Consider the following 16431-nt stretch of genomic DNA (forward strand, 5'->3'; position numbering starts at 1 on the left):
TGGTTCTATGGTAGGTCTTAAAGGGTTAATAATTAATTATTACAATTTACATTTAGATATGTTTTGGGGTGTTTTTGGATAAATATAAAATATACCAAAAACATTAGCATCTCACATACCAAACTTGATTACCTAACCGCCAAATAGTTGATCATATGATAAAACTTTTTTTTGGTACTCTGGGTCCTCTGTATAACAGAATTTCGATATTTATTACAGTGAATATGATGCCTTCATTCATTTTTGATATACTGCTGATCAAATGGAACTGCACTTAAAGTTTACTTTGATAAGAATCTGGATGTAAGAAAGTTGACTAAAGCCCTTTGTGACCTCAGAAAGAGGCGTGTGAAGACTGTGAAGCCTGAACTGAACCCTGCTTGAGCCTGTGAGCTACATAGTTGCTACTTACTACACCTGATCTTCTAAAACAAACTGATGTTGCATTATGGGTAATGTAGGCACAAGAATATAACAGATTTTTATTTTTTTAAAAGATGATGAATGCTCTTGTGCATTAATTGTGACAATATCCAAAACAGAATACTTTATTAACTATACTTCAGTAATTTGATCCCAGATTTTTTCAAAAGTGATGATGATTGTTTCTAAAACTTGTGAATTTACAGCCTTAGATTATAATAATTCATATATTTGGGGTTCTGGATTAAAAAAAAAGACATTTAATAATTTTATCCTGTGATTTGGAAAATTGAAATTTCTTACAAGCAACAAAATAATAAAAAAATTATCATTAGCCGGAGCCCCAGTAAATGTGAGGGTCATTATCTTCCTCTAATAAAACAAACCCACCAGTGGTTTCATGGTAGGAGGTCAAATATATGTGAAACTGTAATGTATAGCACCTGTAGTCACATGAGCCAGAGTACTTTATGGGCTCTATATGATCAAATTAAAGTGGTAAAAACATGCATCACGTTTAAAGCGAATCATGTGATGGGCAAAGACAATGATGCAGCTGGACACCAAAACAAACACACATAGACGCTCCGGATTCAAAATGTATCGTCACACAGGATACATTCTAACCCGCCGCGGTTACCTTTCCAGTTACTAACTGACATGCACACCGGACGCCCGGGCTCATGAGCTCTTTCAGGCAGGAGGTCACACTCCACTGGGAGACGCCCGTTTTCCAGGAACGCCCAGCAGCTGTCTTGCAGTGTGTGGCAGAAGCTGCGGCAGGGCAGGTTAGAGACGGGGGATGGACACCTGGGAGTCAGGAGGAGGCAGAGGAATAGCTCTGCGCTGTGGTGACATTCTGCTTTTGTGAGCCAAGCCCACTCCTGTAGGACCGCCCCCGCCTCCTCCACTGAGGTGTGGTTGAAAAAGTTGGGCAACGAGAAAAGGCGTGGCTGTCTGCAAACGGGCCAATCAGAGGGCGCGGGGAGACAGGGTGGGCCATTCAATTTAGAAACGCCACCTCTAATTGTCACGTCTGACTCAAATCCATCCCCTTCCCCACCCCCAGACCCTTCCTCCACCCTCTCCCCCAAGAACCTGCCTGGCTTCATCGTCACGTCAGACTTCTCCGTCTTCTCCGTCAGGCCGGCACTAACAGTCCAGGTGGTCGTGGTCGCATCCCACGCCTCGACAAACTTACGGATGCCTGTGGCCACGTTGATGATTTCTTCCCCGACCCCGGACAAGTTGTCATCCTCCTCTTCTTCCTCCACCTTTGCACCAGCGGCAGTCTTAGTAGAACCTTCCTCCTCCATCATTACACTGCTGGTAGTAGTAGTAGTAGCACCTTCCTCCACCTGCTTTGTACTGGTGATCATTGCTACAGTGTGAGTGGTTAAAGTGGTAGCATCAAACGTAACCGCTTCTGTCTTTGTTTCTTCATCCGTGGTTCTCCAGAACCAGGCCTCCAAGCTCCCGGAGCAGAGGATGAGGAGCAGCGCTGCAGTCTGGAGCCTCCTCCACATGGTGCTGGCTGTTGCAACAGCGCTGATTCCTCAAAGCACCACCTGTTAGCCAGACGGGCAGCAGTTAAATCGAGGCTGATCAAGGGCCACTGAGCAACCAGTGAATGAAAGCAGAGGCATAAAAACTACTCTGGGACCCTCCCCACTGAGCTCCCAGTGCAAACTCCTCCAAAAAAAAAAAAAAAAAAGGCCTCAAACTAAAACTCCTCCCCTGCGTGACTCCTGTGGGTCTCCTTAGAAAGCATACAGGCATGCTTTTTACCACATAGGCACACCCGGCCTAGACAGATGAGTCCTCTGCAGAAATATGGAGTTTTCATAAACGCACTGCAGATCATAAAGAAAAGGTTTAGTTCATACTCTAAAGGAAAAGCTCATTTTATTGGTGAGCAGGACTGAATAAAAGTAAATAAGTAAATTAACCAAAGAAAATATTAAATATTACTTTATAACCACAATTTAATAAAGCATAATGACAGGTTACGTTAATAAACTTAAGCAGAGATCCTACTAATTCTATTTTTAAATTTTTAGAAGGACGAGGCTCGCTGTTTCATGCTGCTTCGAGTCTTTACGCAAAACTACACTAACTGGTTGCAGGCTTTATGTTGGTTTTTTACCACATAGGCACAAGAATGGTAACTCTAAGCAGCTGCAGAAAACTAAACTGTGTCTTCAGAGCAAACAAATGACTCCTAAAGTCATTTCCAGCAGCCGAGATGCCAAAAATCCTTTCAAAATATGTACGACTCTTGAAAAAAAGCTGGGTCACTGTGCAATTATTTCCAAATCTCTTTAAGCTATATTTCATTCACAATAGTACACAGAAAACATGAAATATTTACAGTGGACAAAAAGTGAGTGGTACTAAAAAGAAACCATTGCAGGAACATTGTGCAGCTAATTGGGTTACTTAGCAACAGCTCAGATGATTGGGTACATCACTCTCCAAAACCTGTGTTTAAAATCGGTTATCAACGCTCAGTTCAAAAGCCTGAATCTCTGAAGGTGTGGAGGAGGATCAGTGCCTGTGGGATTGGCAGTTTGAACACCTGGGCGCCATCAATGCTTAAAGATATATACAGGGAGTGCAGAATTATTAGGCAAGTTGTATTTTTGAGGAATAATTTTATTATTGAACAACAACCATGTTTTCAATGAACCCAAAAAACTCATTAATATCAAAGCTGAATGTTTTTGGAAGTAGTTTTTAGTTTTAGCTATTTTAGGGGGATATCTGTGTGTGCAGGTGACTATTACTGTGCATAATTATTAGGCAACTTAACAAAAAACAAATATATACCCATTTCAATTATTTATTTTTACCAGTGAAACCAATATAACATCTCCACATTCACAAATATACATTTCTGACATTCAAAAACAAAACAAAAACAAATCAGCGACCAATATAGCCACCTTTCTTTGCAAGGACACTCAAAAGCCTGCCATCCATGGATTCTGTCAGTGTTTTGATCTGTTCACCATCAACATTGCGTGCAGCAGCAACCACAGCCTCCCAGACACTGTTCAGAGAGGTGTACTGTTTTCCCTCCTTGTAAATCTCACATTTGATGATGGACCACAGGTTCTCAATGGGGTTCAGATCAGGTGAACAAGGTGGCCATGTCATTAGTTTTTCTTCTTTTATACCCTTTCTTGCCAGCCACGCTGTGGAGTACTTGGACGCGTGTGATGGAGCATTGTCCTGCATGAAAATCATGTTTTTCTTGAAGGATGCAGACTTCTTCCTGTACCACTGCTTGAAGAAGGTGTCTTCCAGAAACTGGCAGTAGGACTGGGAGTTGAGCTTGACTCCATCCTCAACCCGAAAAGGCCCCACAAGCTCATCTTTGATGATACCAGCCCAAACCAGTACTCCACCTCCACCTTGCTGGCGTCTGAGTCGGACTGGAGCTCTCTGCCCTTTACCAATCCAGCCACGGGCCCATCCATCTGGCCCATCGAGACTCACTCTCATTTCATCAGTCCATAAAACCTTAGAAAAATCAGTCTTGAGATATTTCTTGGCCCAGTCTGGACGTTTCAGCTTGTGTGTCTTGTTCAGTGGTGGTCGTCTTTCAGCCTTTCTTACCTTGGCCATGTCTCTGAGTATTGCACACCTTGTGCTTTTGGGCACTCCAGTGATGTTGCAGCTCTGAAATATGGCCAAACTGGTGGCAAGTGGCATCTTGACAGCTGCACGCTTGACTTTTCTCAGTTCATGGGCAGTTATTTTGCACCTTGGTTTTTCCACACGCTTCTTGCGACCCTGTTGACTATTTTGAATGAAACGCTTGATTGTCCAATGATCACGCTTCAGAAGCTTTGCAATTTTGAGACTGCTGCATCCCTCTGCAAGATATCTCACTATTTTTGACTTTTCTGAGCCTGTCAAGTCCTTCTTTTGACCCATTTTGCCAAAGGAAAGGAAGTTGCCTAATAATTATGCACACCTGATATAGGGTGTTGATGTCATTAGACCACACCCCTTCTCATTACAGAGATGCACATCACCTAATATGCTTAATTGGTAGTAGGCTTTCGAGCCTATACAGCTTGGAGTAAGACAACATGCATGAAGAGGATGATGTGGACAAAATACTCATTTGCCTAATAATTCTGCACTCCCTGTACAGGTTTTAGAGCAGCATATGGTCCCATTCAGACAACGTCTTTTTAAGGGAAAGTCTCACATATTCCGGCTATACAGTGCTAAACTGCATACTACATCTGTTACAGCAGCACAGATTAAGAGTCCAGGTGCAGACCAGTCAGGCATCTGTACCCATTCGGAGCATCATGAGAGGAAAAATATGACACCATTCCTCTTCCAAAAGTCCGTCGGCTCTTCTCCTTCAGCTCCTTGACGTTTACAGACTGTTGTTAAAAGATGGCAGTATGCTACTGAGGGGTAAACAAGGCCCAACCTTTTTCAGATGTGTTGTTTTCATCGAATACAATATGAACAAATATTTTCATTTAACCCTTTCACGCATAGTGGTCACTACAGTGGACAGCTATTCAAAGTCTGTTTTCTTGTATTTGTGTCAGTGCTGATGGTATACTTGCACATAAACCACTACATTGGACAGTGATGTGTCCACTCCATACCCTGCCACCCACTGGTTGTTTAATGCTACTATAGATGTATGATGTGTTTTATTGAAATTATTGTTATTTAACCCTGTCATGCATGAATTATGACAACCTCAATCAGGATTTTTTCTTAAGTATTTTTATTCATCTTTTCATGCCTAAAGATGTCATAATTCATACATGAAAGGGTTAAATAGTAAAATGTCTTAATATATTTTCTATACTCTAGTGTTAATAAAATTTCGATTTATGAGATTTGCAAGTCACTGTATTCTGATTTTATTTACATTTTCGCTTTTTGAGTCCCAACGTTTTTGGAACTGCGCTTGTACATAACTCAACAGTTATCATTACAGAAACTTTTGCTTCAATCTTAAAAAATATGTTTTTGTTACAGAGAAGCTTAAGTTAAGATATAAAAATAACAGGCCAAAATTATGTTTTGTGAATATCTTTAATCTGTTCATATTTGTCATTAAACTTCACAATCACACAAAAATACACTTTTTTTTTCTAGCTTCTGCACATTTCAGTCCCTCTCATGGCAAAGCAAAAGTAATCTGCTCAAGTTTGTGGACACAAATCATTTCATTTTATTGTTACAGTCAGCACAGCTCTGAGAAATGACCCCTTTCAGTTGAAGTATATTTTATGTCAGCAACACAGTTTATCTTCAAGTCTTCTCCGAGTCTCTGAGTCACCCATGAAAATGAAATCTTCAAAAGTCTTGAACCCTTGTTGATCCTACCAAACAGATTTTGTCAAAGCAAGTGAGTACAAAGGGAAGTAAACAGTCAATAAAAACTCAGCTTAAGAGTAAAAGTAATATTAATATTTTTTTATGGTGTGAATGGTGCCCTCTAGCTTCCAAATGTCCACTATTTCCTACTTTAAATTTAAGATTTACTAATGTAAACAAACACACAAAGGGGAAAAAAAAATTTGCCCCAGGATTTATTTATTTATTTTTTGTTTTCTGTAATTCATTACTTTGCTTAGCTCATATTTTTGATTTTTAAACAACATAAAAATACAAAATACACTTCTGAATGTGTTACTTTTTCCTTCTCTCATGTTTTTATTCAAACAAAAATTTAGCTACATTTCCAAACCAACTACTAGAGAAAGTTAAGAAGTACTCGGTACTCAGATTACCCCGTGGCCCCCAGGTTCAGATCAGTACACTAAACTGTGCAACAGTACAAGCAAGGACAGCACACTGTAACAGCAGAGTTATAACAATGGAAACATTTCACTCCAGGATTCATACTGTTCATGTAGTATTTTAAAAACTTTTCTACTTTTAAGTAAAAGATCTTTGTACTTCTACTTTGCATGATTTCATGGGAAAAAGGGACAAAAGGAGGAAAAAGGTGGGAAAACTGAGCACAGCAGCTGACAGGCTAAAATGGTGAGAACAGCAAGGGCACGGTGAGTGACAGAGCAAGAGAAATTATCTCATCTCTCAGGAAGAAAAGGGAAAACAAGGGAGGTTCAGTCACACGGCGCCGATTGCTTCGGTGTGTTTAGATGTCTGATTTATGCCTCTGTTTTAATTTTTGGTAACTACAGTAACCAAAAATTAAACCACCAAGTCTAATTTCTGAAGCTTTGGGAGGAACATAATCGGATAAACAGCGTGAACGCAGCTGGAGAGAGGCTGAGCAGCAATGTGAGGGATGAATGAGAGACAGCAGCTGCCCTCCCGAGAGACCGACTCCATTGCCTCATCGGAGAAAATCCTCGGAAAAAGCACTCCCTCCAGGTTCTCACAGATGGGCAATTGGGGCAAAAGGATTCCTCTCCACCAACACTCCTCCTCCCTTTCCTCCTCTTCTTCCTCCTCCTCCTCCACATGGCCCAGAGTCCCCTCATCATCCAGCATCTGCCAAACTCGGACAACCAGCTGTTACACATTCCAGCTGGTGGACCTCCCACACCCACGCTGCATGACACGCTGCCGTATCCCCATCATTTGTGCATTCATGCAACATAACTGCTGCTAAAGAACACTGCTGAAGAACATTAGAGTCACTGGAGTTTACTCTGGTGAAACTTTGCTTTCTTTAATGCATCATTAACTCCTTTATCTTCCTATTTTCCTGTGCAGACCAGCAACAGAAGAGATTATAATCTGCTAATCCGCCTCATTAAGGGGCTCCTGTTTGTACTGCCAAACTAATGGTGCTGTAATCAAGACTATTAATTGATCATTAGGCCAACAAAATCTAAGAAAACCTGGTGTCTCCAAGTGTCTGATTTTATCAGTCTGACCATCCAAAAATCCTAAATGTCAGATTTACAGCAGGGAAAGCCATAAAACTGACATTTAAGAGCCATGACCAGGCTGCTTTGTAAAATGCTGTTAAATGACCAACTAATGTGCCGCTCATTCTGCTCAAAATCTCAATTCTCCCATATTGGCTTCTCTTCATTGGCTCCCTGTTAAATTTCGAGTCAAATTTGGAATCCTTCAAATCACATACAAGGTCTTGAATAATCAGTCCCCATTTATCTTAACGACCTCATACTACCGTATCACCCGATTGGAGCACTTTGCAATCAGACTGCTATCAGATCTCTAGCTCTCTTCCACAGTGTGTCTTTGCTGGAGGTTTCTTCCTGTTTAAAGGACTTTTTTCCTTGACACTGTCGCCAAAACCCTTCTTCATAGGGGGCCATATGATTGTTGGGGTTTTCTGTTTATCTTACAATATTTATGAACTTGTGTCTTTACAGTTATGTGTTTCCGTATTGTGGATGTTTTTTTACTTACTTGTACATAAACCATTTAAAAATATTAACAGCTGAGCCAACTTACTTTACATCCCCCTTATTAAAGATCTACAGGTTATATACATAAATATATTTTAAATCCTTACTAGGGATGGGTACCGGCACCGGTTCTGACATAAACGGTAGGCCGAAAAGCAGCACACATTTTGGTGCTTTATTTCGGTGCTTTTTTTTCCTGTCATACACTTTGGATTCTAGCCAATCATTTTACCTTTGCAAGGATAGTAGGCAGGTCCAGGTATGTACGTTCTTTTAGAGCAGAGCTACAGATTAAAAATGCTCAAGGCGAAGCGGTCAAAAGTCTGGCTGTACTTCACAGCAAAATATGCAAACTCAGCAGCCTGCAGCAAGTGCTTTAAGGTGATACTGTACAAAGGAGGTAACACCTCGAATCTGATGAAACACCTGGCAACGTATAGCATTTTGTTAAAAGCCGAGAAATGCACCGTATTTGATAGCTTGCTGCGAGACCTCACACCGAGCACATCTACTGCGGGTGGTTTGCCTGTTATCCAAACCGAAGTTAGCAACATCCCCCAAAAACCCAAAGAGGAAAGTCCTGGCCCCTAGCCCTGCCAGTGTAGCAGAAATGATGACGGATGATGATGGCAGCAGCCGCCGTTCTTCTCTGCGTGAGTAGCTTAATGTTGTTAGCCTAAATCGATAGCCTAAATCGTGTGTAATTTACGCCTCAGCGTAAATTACACACGATTTAGGCTAACCACGTTATTAAATTAATGCATGTAAGGTAAACTAGCAAACACCGTCGAAGTTACATGCGGCTGGCTTCGTGTTTGATGGCAGATGCTCCCTTCACCCTGGCCAAAAAGGCTAAAATGACCAAAGAAAAAGTGGGAAACAGCTAAACATGAGAGGTGTTTGGACAAAGTTTGTGTTTTTTCCATTGATTAAGCTCTGCTTCCTGCCAAGAGTGATGCCATAAAAAAACAGCTGAACATGAGAGGTTTTTGGACTAATTTTGTGTTCTTGATTCTTTAAGCACCGGTTTGAGCACTGAGTTTCATAAAAAGTTGTTGCCAACAGGTGTCACCTTGGGAGAGGAATTCATAAAAAGAGCATAAGATAAACAAAAGCAAAAAAAATCAGGTTTAAACCAGCTTATAAAAACCTTTTACAACTCAATTTTCTATTACTAGAAGCACTTTTTGCTGCAGATCTTATGCCAAAGAGATTTATTATCTACAGAAAACATTCTAACTGCAAACACAGTCCCCTTTGGATATATGAGAAAGGTTCTGCTTGCATTGTTTACTAATTTCTTTCCAGCTGAAATTAGTAAAATCGTGGTTGAAGCCAGACATACTGAGGAGTACAGTAGTGACAAATATGACTAAAACATAAAAAAATGAAAAACCAAGTGAACAAAGAACACTCATGTTTCAGCTTTACAGTAATTACAGGCAGTTACAGACTTCCTGTCTGCGTTTTTTTGTCTCTCTTTTGTGACAAAGCTCTTTCTTTGATGAGGTTTCTGTTGATTTTCATCAGCAGGGAATTAAAGCTTGCATCTTAACAACAGACAAATGAATCAAAAACTACATAAACTTCATGAACTAGAGTTTTATAACGTTTTTATTTATTGTTTTCACATTTACGCATCGATGCATTGTTCTGACTAAAAACCAAGAAAATACTTTTCTTTTAATTAAAAATATAAAAACATCAGGTTAGTTTTTTTCTTTCAAATAACACAACCCCCAACGCTTTCTCCGTGTCCATCATATATCACCATAAATCCCCTGCAGGCTCTCAAACATACGTGCTAACGCTCCCTCTGCGTTCCCAGCACTTTTCATCACCGTCAGCTGTCAGCTGACTCTGACCTGCACAGGGCCACAAGCAGGGTAAGTAAATACACGACTGCGTTTGGGCACGCTTCCTTTGTGCATTGTGTTTTATTATGAAGGCAGCTGTTGCTTACATTTACACTTCCACACATACAGCTACAGCGAGGTGCAGTCATATGTAGTGAGCTGCAGCTGAATGTTGAAGCACCAGTAACATTGGTTCTGCTGTTGCCACATCATACAAGCAGCATGTTCCTCCTAAAGCTCACATGACAACCATGGTGATTACTGGAGGAGGAAAGAAGAAAACTTAATACCTAAAACTGTATTTCTTCTTTTTATTTCAGGTAACTCTGGTTACTTAACCCTCTCAAGGCAGGCGTTGCCGATTTGCAACAGTTAAAAACTAACAACTTGATTACCCCACATACATATTTTATGAGTTTTTTTTTACTCAGAAGTACCACTGAAGGACTTGGTTGTGCATTAGCAACTAAAACTTAATTTGAGCCTGAGAGGGTTAAACATGACCACGTGAGAGGTTTGGAGAGGAAACTTCTGCAACAAGCCCCAACTAGACGCTGCTTTGTTTCATGACTCTTCCTAATAAATTTCACGCTTCTGAAAACATATCTGGCTTTGCCAAACAGCAGGTCCCGAAAAGATGTCAGCCTCACCTTGGCTCAAACTTTAAACAAAAAAAGATCTACAGAGGCTTCATTATCAAGTGTTTCGGTGCATCTTTGTCGACAACTGGGGGTCTACACCAGAGCAGATGGGGAAGAGCGAGACAGTCATCCGTGTTAACTGTGGGAAGCGAGTTCAGTCAGATAGAAATACGACACAGCAATTACAAAGAGAGAGCACGAAGTTCCCGGTCCAACAAGATCATTTCATTTATTTATTACACAAAATATCGAAGATGGAAGATGAGATGTGTGAGGAAGAGGCTCAAATGATGTTGCCATTTATGTTGGTGGTCTGTGCAGCAGATGCAAAGATATCAACGCTGGAATAAATCTGCTGGTGACAGGAGTGAACTTTGCAGGGTGAGTCAGCCTCCAAATATGGAGATTTAATCCATTAAAATGCAACACCATGAAAGAAAACTGAGGCCGAGATACAGATAAATGTGTCTATTTCACATCAGAGCAGTGAGATATAACTTCTAATATGGTGCAACATCTAATTCAAACTTCATATTAGCATTGGGAAAGCAGCACTTTCAAAATTTATGACAAACATAGCAAAATCGTAAGTCCTGATGCAGAGGTAAAGTGCACTAATGGGACCAAATGTGCACACTAAGATAGCATATGTAGTTTTTCTTATCTTCTATCTCAAAGGAATGTTTAATTATGGATTTAAGATGCTAGAAAAACTATTTCAGCTCTGAAGTTCCTTCTCTGCCTGTCATTTTATTTTCATCTTTATCTTTATTTTTTTTAATTGCTGTCACAAACTGAAAGTGTGTAGACTGAAGCTAAAGCTCTGACTGAAATACAAAATCATCCCAAACCATTCATGTCAAATCTTTGTATTCAAAGCATCTTCACTCTAAATCTACCACAATATTGGATAATTGTGTTATTTCTGTATGATTTTTTAAAGTTTTGATATGCTACAATTACATTATGTTAGTCCTACCATCAGGTGTAATGTGATGTGTATTTGTTGCAGCTCATGTTAAACAGATTCTGGACGTTAAGAGGTAATTGTCTACTGCAAATAATTAGAACTATGTTATAATATTCTAAATCTTTAAATTTCACTTAATTTAATAAATACTGAATTTGCTGACTCTGTTTTATTTGTTAACTTTCGTCCTTTTGTCTTGTTTCCTCTCTGTTAAACTCCAGAAATACGTAAAACACAATCAGATTTACTCTGAAAATCAACTTTTCTTGCTTATTCATTTCAGGTCAACATCTGCAGCACGTCCACATGCTTTCTGTCATGTCCTTTAATTGACAGTACTTGACTGGCCCAGCAGATGGCAGCAACACAGAGGCTGCAGGGGTCACATTTACAGCAGTTTAAAAGCTTTCTGTTCTTCTTTAATAAGATCAGATAAGTACTAATAACTGCATACTTTATATTACAATACATTACCAGAGGCAGCTTCAGCATGACTGCCAAAAGCGCACACAGTGTAGTTTCTAAAAATGCAAGAACAATCACACAAAGAGTCAAATCACCATCATTCTGGGCTTTAAATTGGTCAAATAAACTCAAGAAGTAATGCCAGAGTGAGAAGTTAATTTACAAACTGTCAACTAACCATTAAAAATTATCAAACTGTAAAAAAACAAGACCAACATTTAATTTAATACTTAGAAGTCACTAAAAATAGGTTTTGTATTGTGACCCTGGCTGTATTTGTTAATGGCCTACTTGCTCTCATTCTCTGCTGATTTAGAAACCGTAACAGGCAAAAAGTGTTGAATCTTAATTTTTCCTTGAAGATCTCGTCACCAGAAAAATGGTTTCGGTGGGCTACAATTGGACTGCAGGGGTCACATTTTGAGAACGCCAGCTTTAATTATTTAAAAACATTGAAAAGTAAAAAAACAAAAATAAAACAAAACCAATATTTGCACTTTTGACTTGTATGGAGTCAAAAAGTGCAAATATTTTTTTCCTCACTTTCTTACGATGCCGATATACTTAAGGTTATAACTGTACTTTTTGGCTAACACTATATTACACTTTTCCATTAGCTGTTTAGAAATTGCAACAATATTAAGACACGGACCGTATTTTCCAGACATTCAAAATTATTTTATCTTAGTAGTAGAAAAGAGGGGCTACTTTCAGCTGCTCAATTATTCACAAGGGGTCACCACAATGGGTAGCTCCACATCCTTGATTTGGCACCAAATGCCCTCCCAGATGCAATCCCAAAGGGATTTGTGTTTCCTCCCAGGATCAAACTGTGAATCTTTTGCTTGTTAGGTTCCTCCACTGCACTATGAAGGACATCATCTTAGTAGTAGCAGTTAAAGTAGTTAATTCTGGTTTTGACTGTCCAAGGACTTTTTTCTAGAATTTTGCAAACTGTCGAAGTCTGGAGAGTTTTTCTACTTGTTTAGATGCTGTGAAGTTGATTTCCTGAACCAGGGAAATAATTCTGTGATCATCTACTTTGGTTATCTTCTGTTCTCTTTCAGATATTTTGGTGTTGCTGAGCTGGTCTGTGCATTCAGTCTTTTGAATGTACCAGATTATTGAGTTGGCCTCTCCTAAGGTTTCTGCCATCTCTCTATCAGATTTTCTGGGGGATTTTCAGTCTGATGACGCCCTTCTTCACTTGCACCAACATCTCTCTGGGATGCCATATTGACAATTTCATTGAACACCTACCAAATGCAACACCTGGAATCAACTCCAGGTATTTTACCTGCCTCATATCTTGTGAAATAATGAAGGAACAGACCTCAACTAGACAAGAAACTGCTTGTTAGTCAATTGTCCAATTACTTTTAAATGAGGAGTGTATATAAAAACAGCTGTGATGCCTAAATACTTCTGTTAAACCTCTTGAACTGAAGATTCAACTCTGCACTTTAGTCACACACTGATTGTTTGATTAAAAACCCACCGTGGTGGTACACAGAGTCAAAATCTTAAAAAAGTGTTCATAAACTTATGGACCTAAATCCACCAGCCTGGACGCCCAGGGCTGAATGAGGTTTGAATACCATCAGGACACAGGTCATTCATTTAACCTGCAGTTAGTCTGATGTGATTTATATCTCGATTTCTAGCAACAGATGGGAGTGCCACAGTTTTAAATGAATTTATTATTTTGTCTTAAATTTACAGTTGAATGCGTTTACCCGCACATCACTCACCGTTAATGCGGGCAGCTATTATTTTAAAGAGGCTCTTGATGCCAAATAAAATAAAAGAAATGCTCCCACCTGCTTTTTGGAGTCGTACCAAGAAAAACTAATGCACAAACTAAGAAATCAACTTGTACTTACACGTGTATCTTGATAACAACATTTCGCTGTGCTCCTGGCTGCTTTTTCCCAGTTATCAAATAACTCAAATTTTCCAAAGTCAACGAGCAGAATAAAAGAAAGTTCCCTGCAGGGGAAGCTTTCTTTGGCAGAAGCTCAGCAGAAATCAACACCCATGACCCCCCCAACCCCCCCCCCCCCTCCTCTTCCTCTCTCCTCCTCCCCCCCTGCGGTATGTCAAAGTGAGTTTCTGGCACGAACACGAGCAGGGCATTTACAAACAAGAGAGGGGGTGAGACGGTTGGGATTCACGAAGCGGCACGGGAGCTTGAAGGCAACACAGTCGACTCCTTTTTTGGGCAATCCCCAACTGAGGAGATCTGTTAAAGAAAGCAGGTGGTAAAGAGACATTAAGCAGCGTGGCGTCAAGCTTGGTGGCTCCTCCTGAATGTGAGCCAGTAAGAATAAATGAGAAGTGACGCCTCTAATGAGCTGACTGACAGGAGAAAATTAAAAAGCAATAACCCGGCGTTCTAAATGATTAAAAGTTTTTTAAAAAAAGAAAAAGAAAAAGATTTAGCAGCCCACATCTGCGATATTATCTTCATGCCAAAATCCTCGCTGTGGTCTCACCTGTCAGACACTCTGCAGCAGGAGCTCGAGGGGACGTGAACCCAAGGCCTCAAGTGCTGCAGGTTCAAATTCCTGCAACCCAGATACTGGAATTCAGTCCTCATAAGCGCTGTGGCGCTCTCACTGAGTCATAAAATGACAAAGAGCACAAAAGCACTGAGGCGCACAAAAGGGAGCTTCTCAAATACACGATACGAACATCAGACACCGTCCCGCTCCAACAAAAATCCTGCGTTTAGGCCTAGTTTTGGTACTGTGTAGGCAGCAAAGCTGAGGAAATAAGAACTAGTGTTCCTAAAGCACAACATGAGTACAACATGGGATATCAAACCCAAACATACACAAACTTAAGAAATCTAGTCAAGAAAACCATCCATTCTGTATCCTTCATAATTCCTTTAAGATGTCAGGCCAGTTTCACTCACATCAACTAAAGTAATCGGCTCAGATGCCCAACAGTGTTTTGTAGACATCAACCAGGTACACTGGTGGTCCCTGAAGAATAAGTTGAATAAGAATAAGTTTAAAAACCACTTGTTTTATCCATCTGAGATGCCAACATGATCGATTTACTGGTAGACAATTACAAGGTAATCAGGATAAACCAGTTATTTTTCTCTACTCTGTTTTGTGACAGTGTTTTTCCTTTCCAGAAGAGAACTTCCACCCTTCTCTAAAACCCCACTTTCATTCTTCTTACAGGCCACGGCAAGTTAAGTTAATCAAAGCCAACATGAGAGGAGGACAGACAAGTGATGAACAAGAATCAGAAAACGACTTCAGCTGCTGAGTCGTGTTAAATAACAGTTATTAATGTTGCTACTAGAGATGGACCGATCCGATATTACGTATCGGTATCGGTCCGATACTGACCTAAATTACTGGATCGGATATCGGAGAAAAATAAAAAATGTAATCCGATCCATTAAATATCACGAAAGCACCTCACAAAACTTGCAACACGCCGTAACTCGCCTCAGAACGTTAGCACGTCGGAGCAGTATGCATCACGTGATAGAGCGGCTGTGGCATGCGGGACCTGTCGGTGGTCTGGATAGCATTTGGAGCTTCGCTAGCAACCCGGCATTTCATCTCCGACAAAGTTATCCCGAGAGAAGTAAAGCAAGTTTGTAAGTCCATCTCTGAATGTTTGTAAAGCATTCCTGCGTTAAGCTTAACAAGCGACTGCCTCTTCTTGCTGCTACTTTGATCATGAAACTGCTTAACGATCAGCTGATCGGCTTTTCTGTTGCGAGTCCGTGTCTCTAGTTTGCTTTTGGCCCACTTTGCACCAGAAAGAGGAAACCAGCGGCTGAACAACAGCAGCACGTTTAAGCTTGATCAGCTGTTGTTAGAATTTATTTAATATTACTTTCTACTCGAGGATCTTTTTCTACGTAGCTGACGCTGGTAACTGTGCAGGGGCGGATCTAGCAAAGTTTAGCCAGGAGGGCCGATAGGGCATTAACAGGGAAAAGGGGGCACAAAGACATACTTTTCTTTCTTATTCTCATTTAAAATGTCTAGCTTTTAATAAATAATTATCTGACACCCAAAGTTTTAATTTGATGCGAAATGAATAGAAGTCCATTACTGTATATAGTGACTATTAAGTCTAATATATATATATACCCTAGTAAGCTATAGTACTTTTTCCTTTGGGAAGGTACCATCTGTGCAGTCTGCAATTTTGTTGAAGAAAGATGTTGAATCTATTTAATATTTCTTGAAAAATAATTGATTTCTGTGCATTTTTTTTTTTCACACTGCATCAAATTAAGGTTGATTACATCGATTAAGCATCATGAGGTGGAGCGTGAGGGGTGGTTCCCTATTTTTTATTTATTTATTTTTGTTGTTGCTGGGAGTTGGAACCATATTAGTTAGGTTGCTTAATATTTATGCTAAGTACTCTTTAAAATACCAGAATAGGGAGGATGGTGTAGGTTTAAGTTTATTAGATTGATCAGTATTGCTGAACTATGAAATATTTTTTTTTGCATACAGGTATAACAGAATAGCTTTAGTGTAGTTGTTGTTTTAAACTTGAGTATGAACTTATACAAAATGCAGCAAGATATTTAAAAAACAGTTTTGTTGATTAAAAAACACTATATCGGATTCATATCGGTATCGGCAGATATCCAAATTTATGATATCGGTATCGGACATAAAAAAGTG

General features: G+C 39.9%; 1 protein-coding gene across 4 annotated transcripts in view; it reads right to left on the reverse strand.

Annotated features, from left to right (window-relative positions):
• LOC146642090 (uncharacterized) overlaps positions 1 to 16431 on the reverse strand; it is a 56863-nt gene that overhangs the window by 31265 nt on the left and 9167 nt on the right. For 3 of the 4 annotated variants that reach the window (XM_085398281.1, XM_085398279.1, XM_085398278.1), the window contains exon 1: positions 1526 to 2064. The exons of the other annotated variant lie outside the window; for it this stretch is intronic. In XM_085398281.1, coding sequence (XP_085254407.1) covers positions 1526 to 1949 — 424 coding nt within the window. In that variant the 5' untranslated portion in view covers positions 1950 to 2064. Of the gene's footprint in view, positions 1 to 1525; positions 2065 to 16431 lie in introns of those variants that run through there. 4 annotated transcript variants of the gene reach the window in all.

This window comes from Rhamphochromis longiceps, linkage group LG23, assembly GCF_057381845.1.
Source record: "Rhamphochromis longiceps isolate RC_006_pf linkage group LG23, R_longiceps_female_GT1.1, whole genome shotgun sequence".
In the NCBI taxonomy this organism is placed as follows: Eukaryota; Metazoa; Chordata; class Actinopteri; order Cichliformes; family Cichlidae; genus Rhamphochromis; species Rhamphochromis longiceps.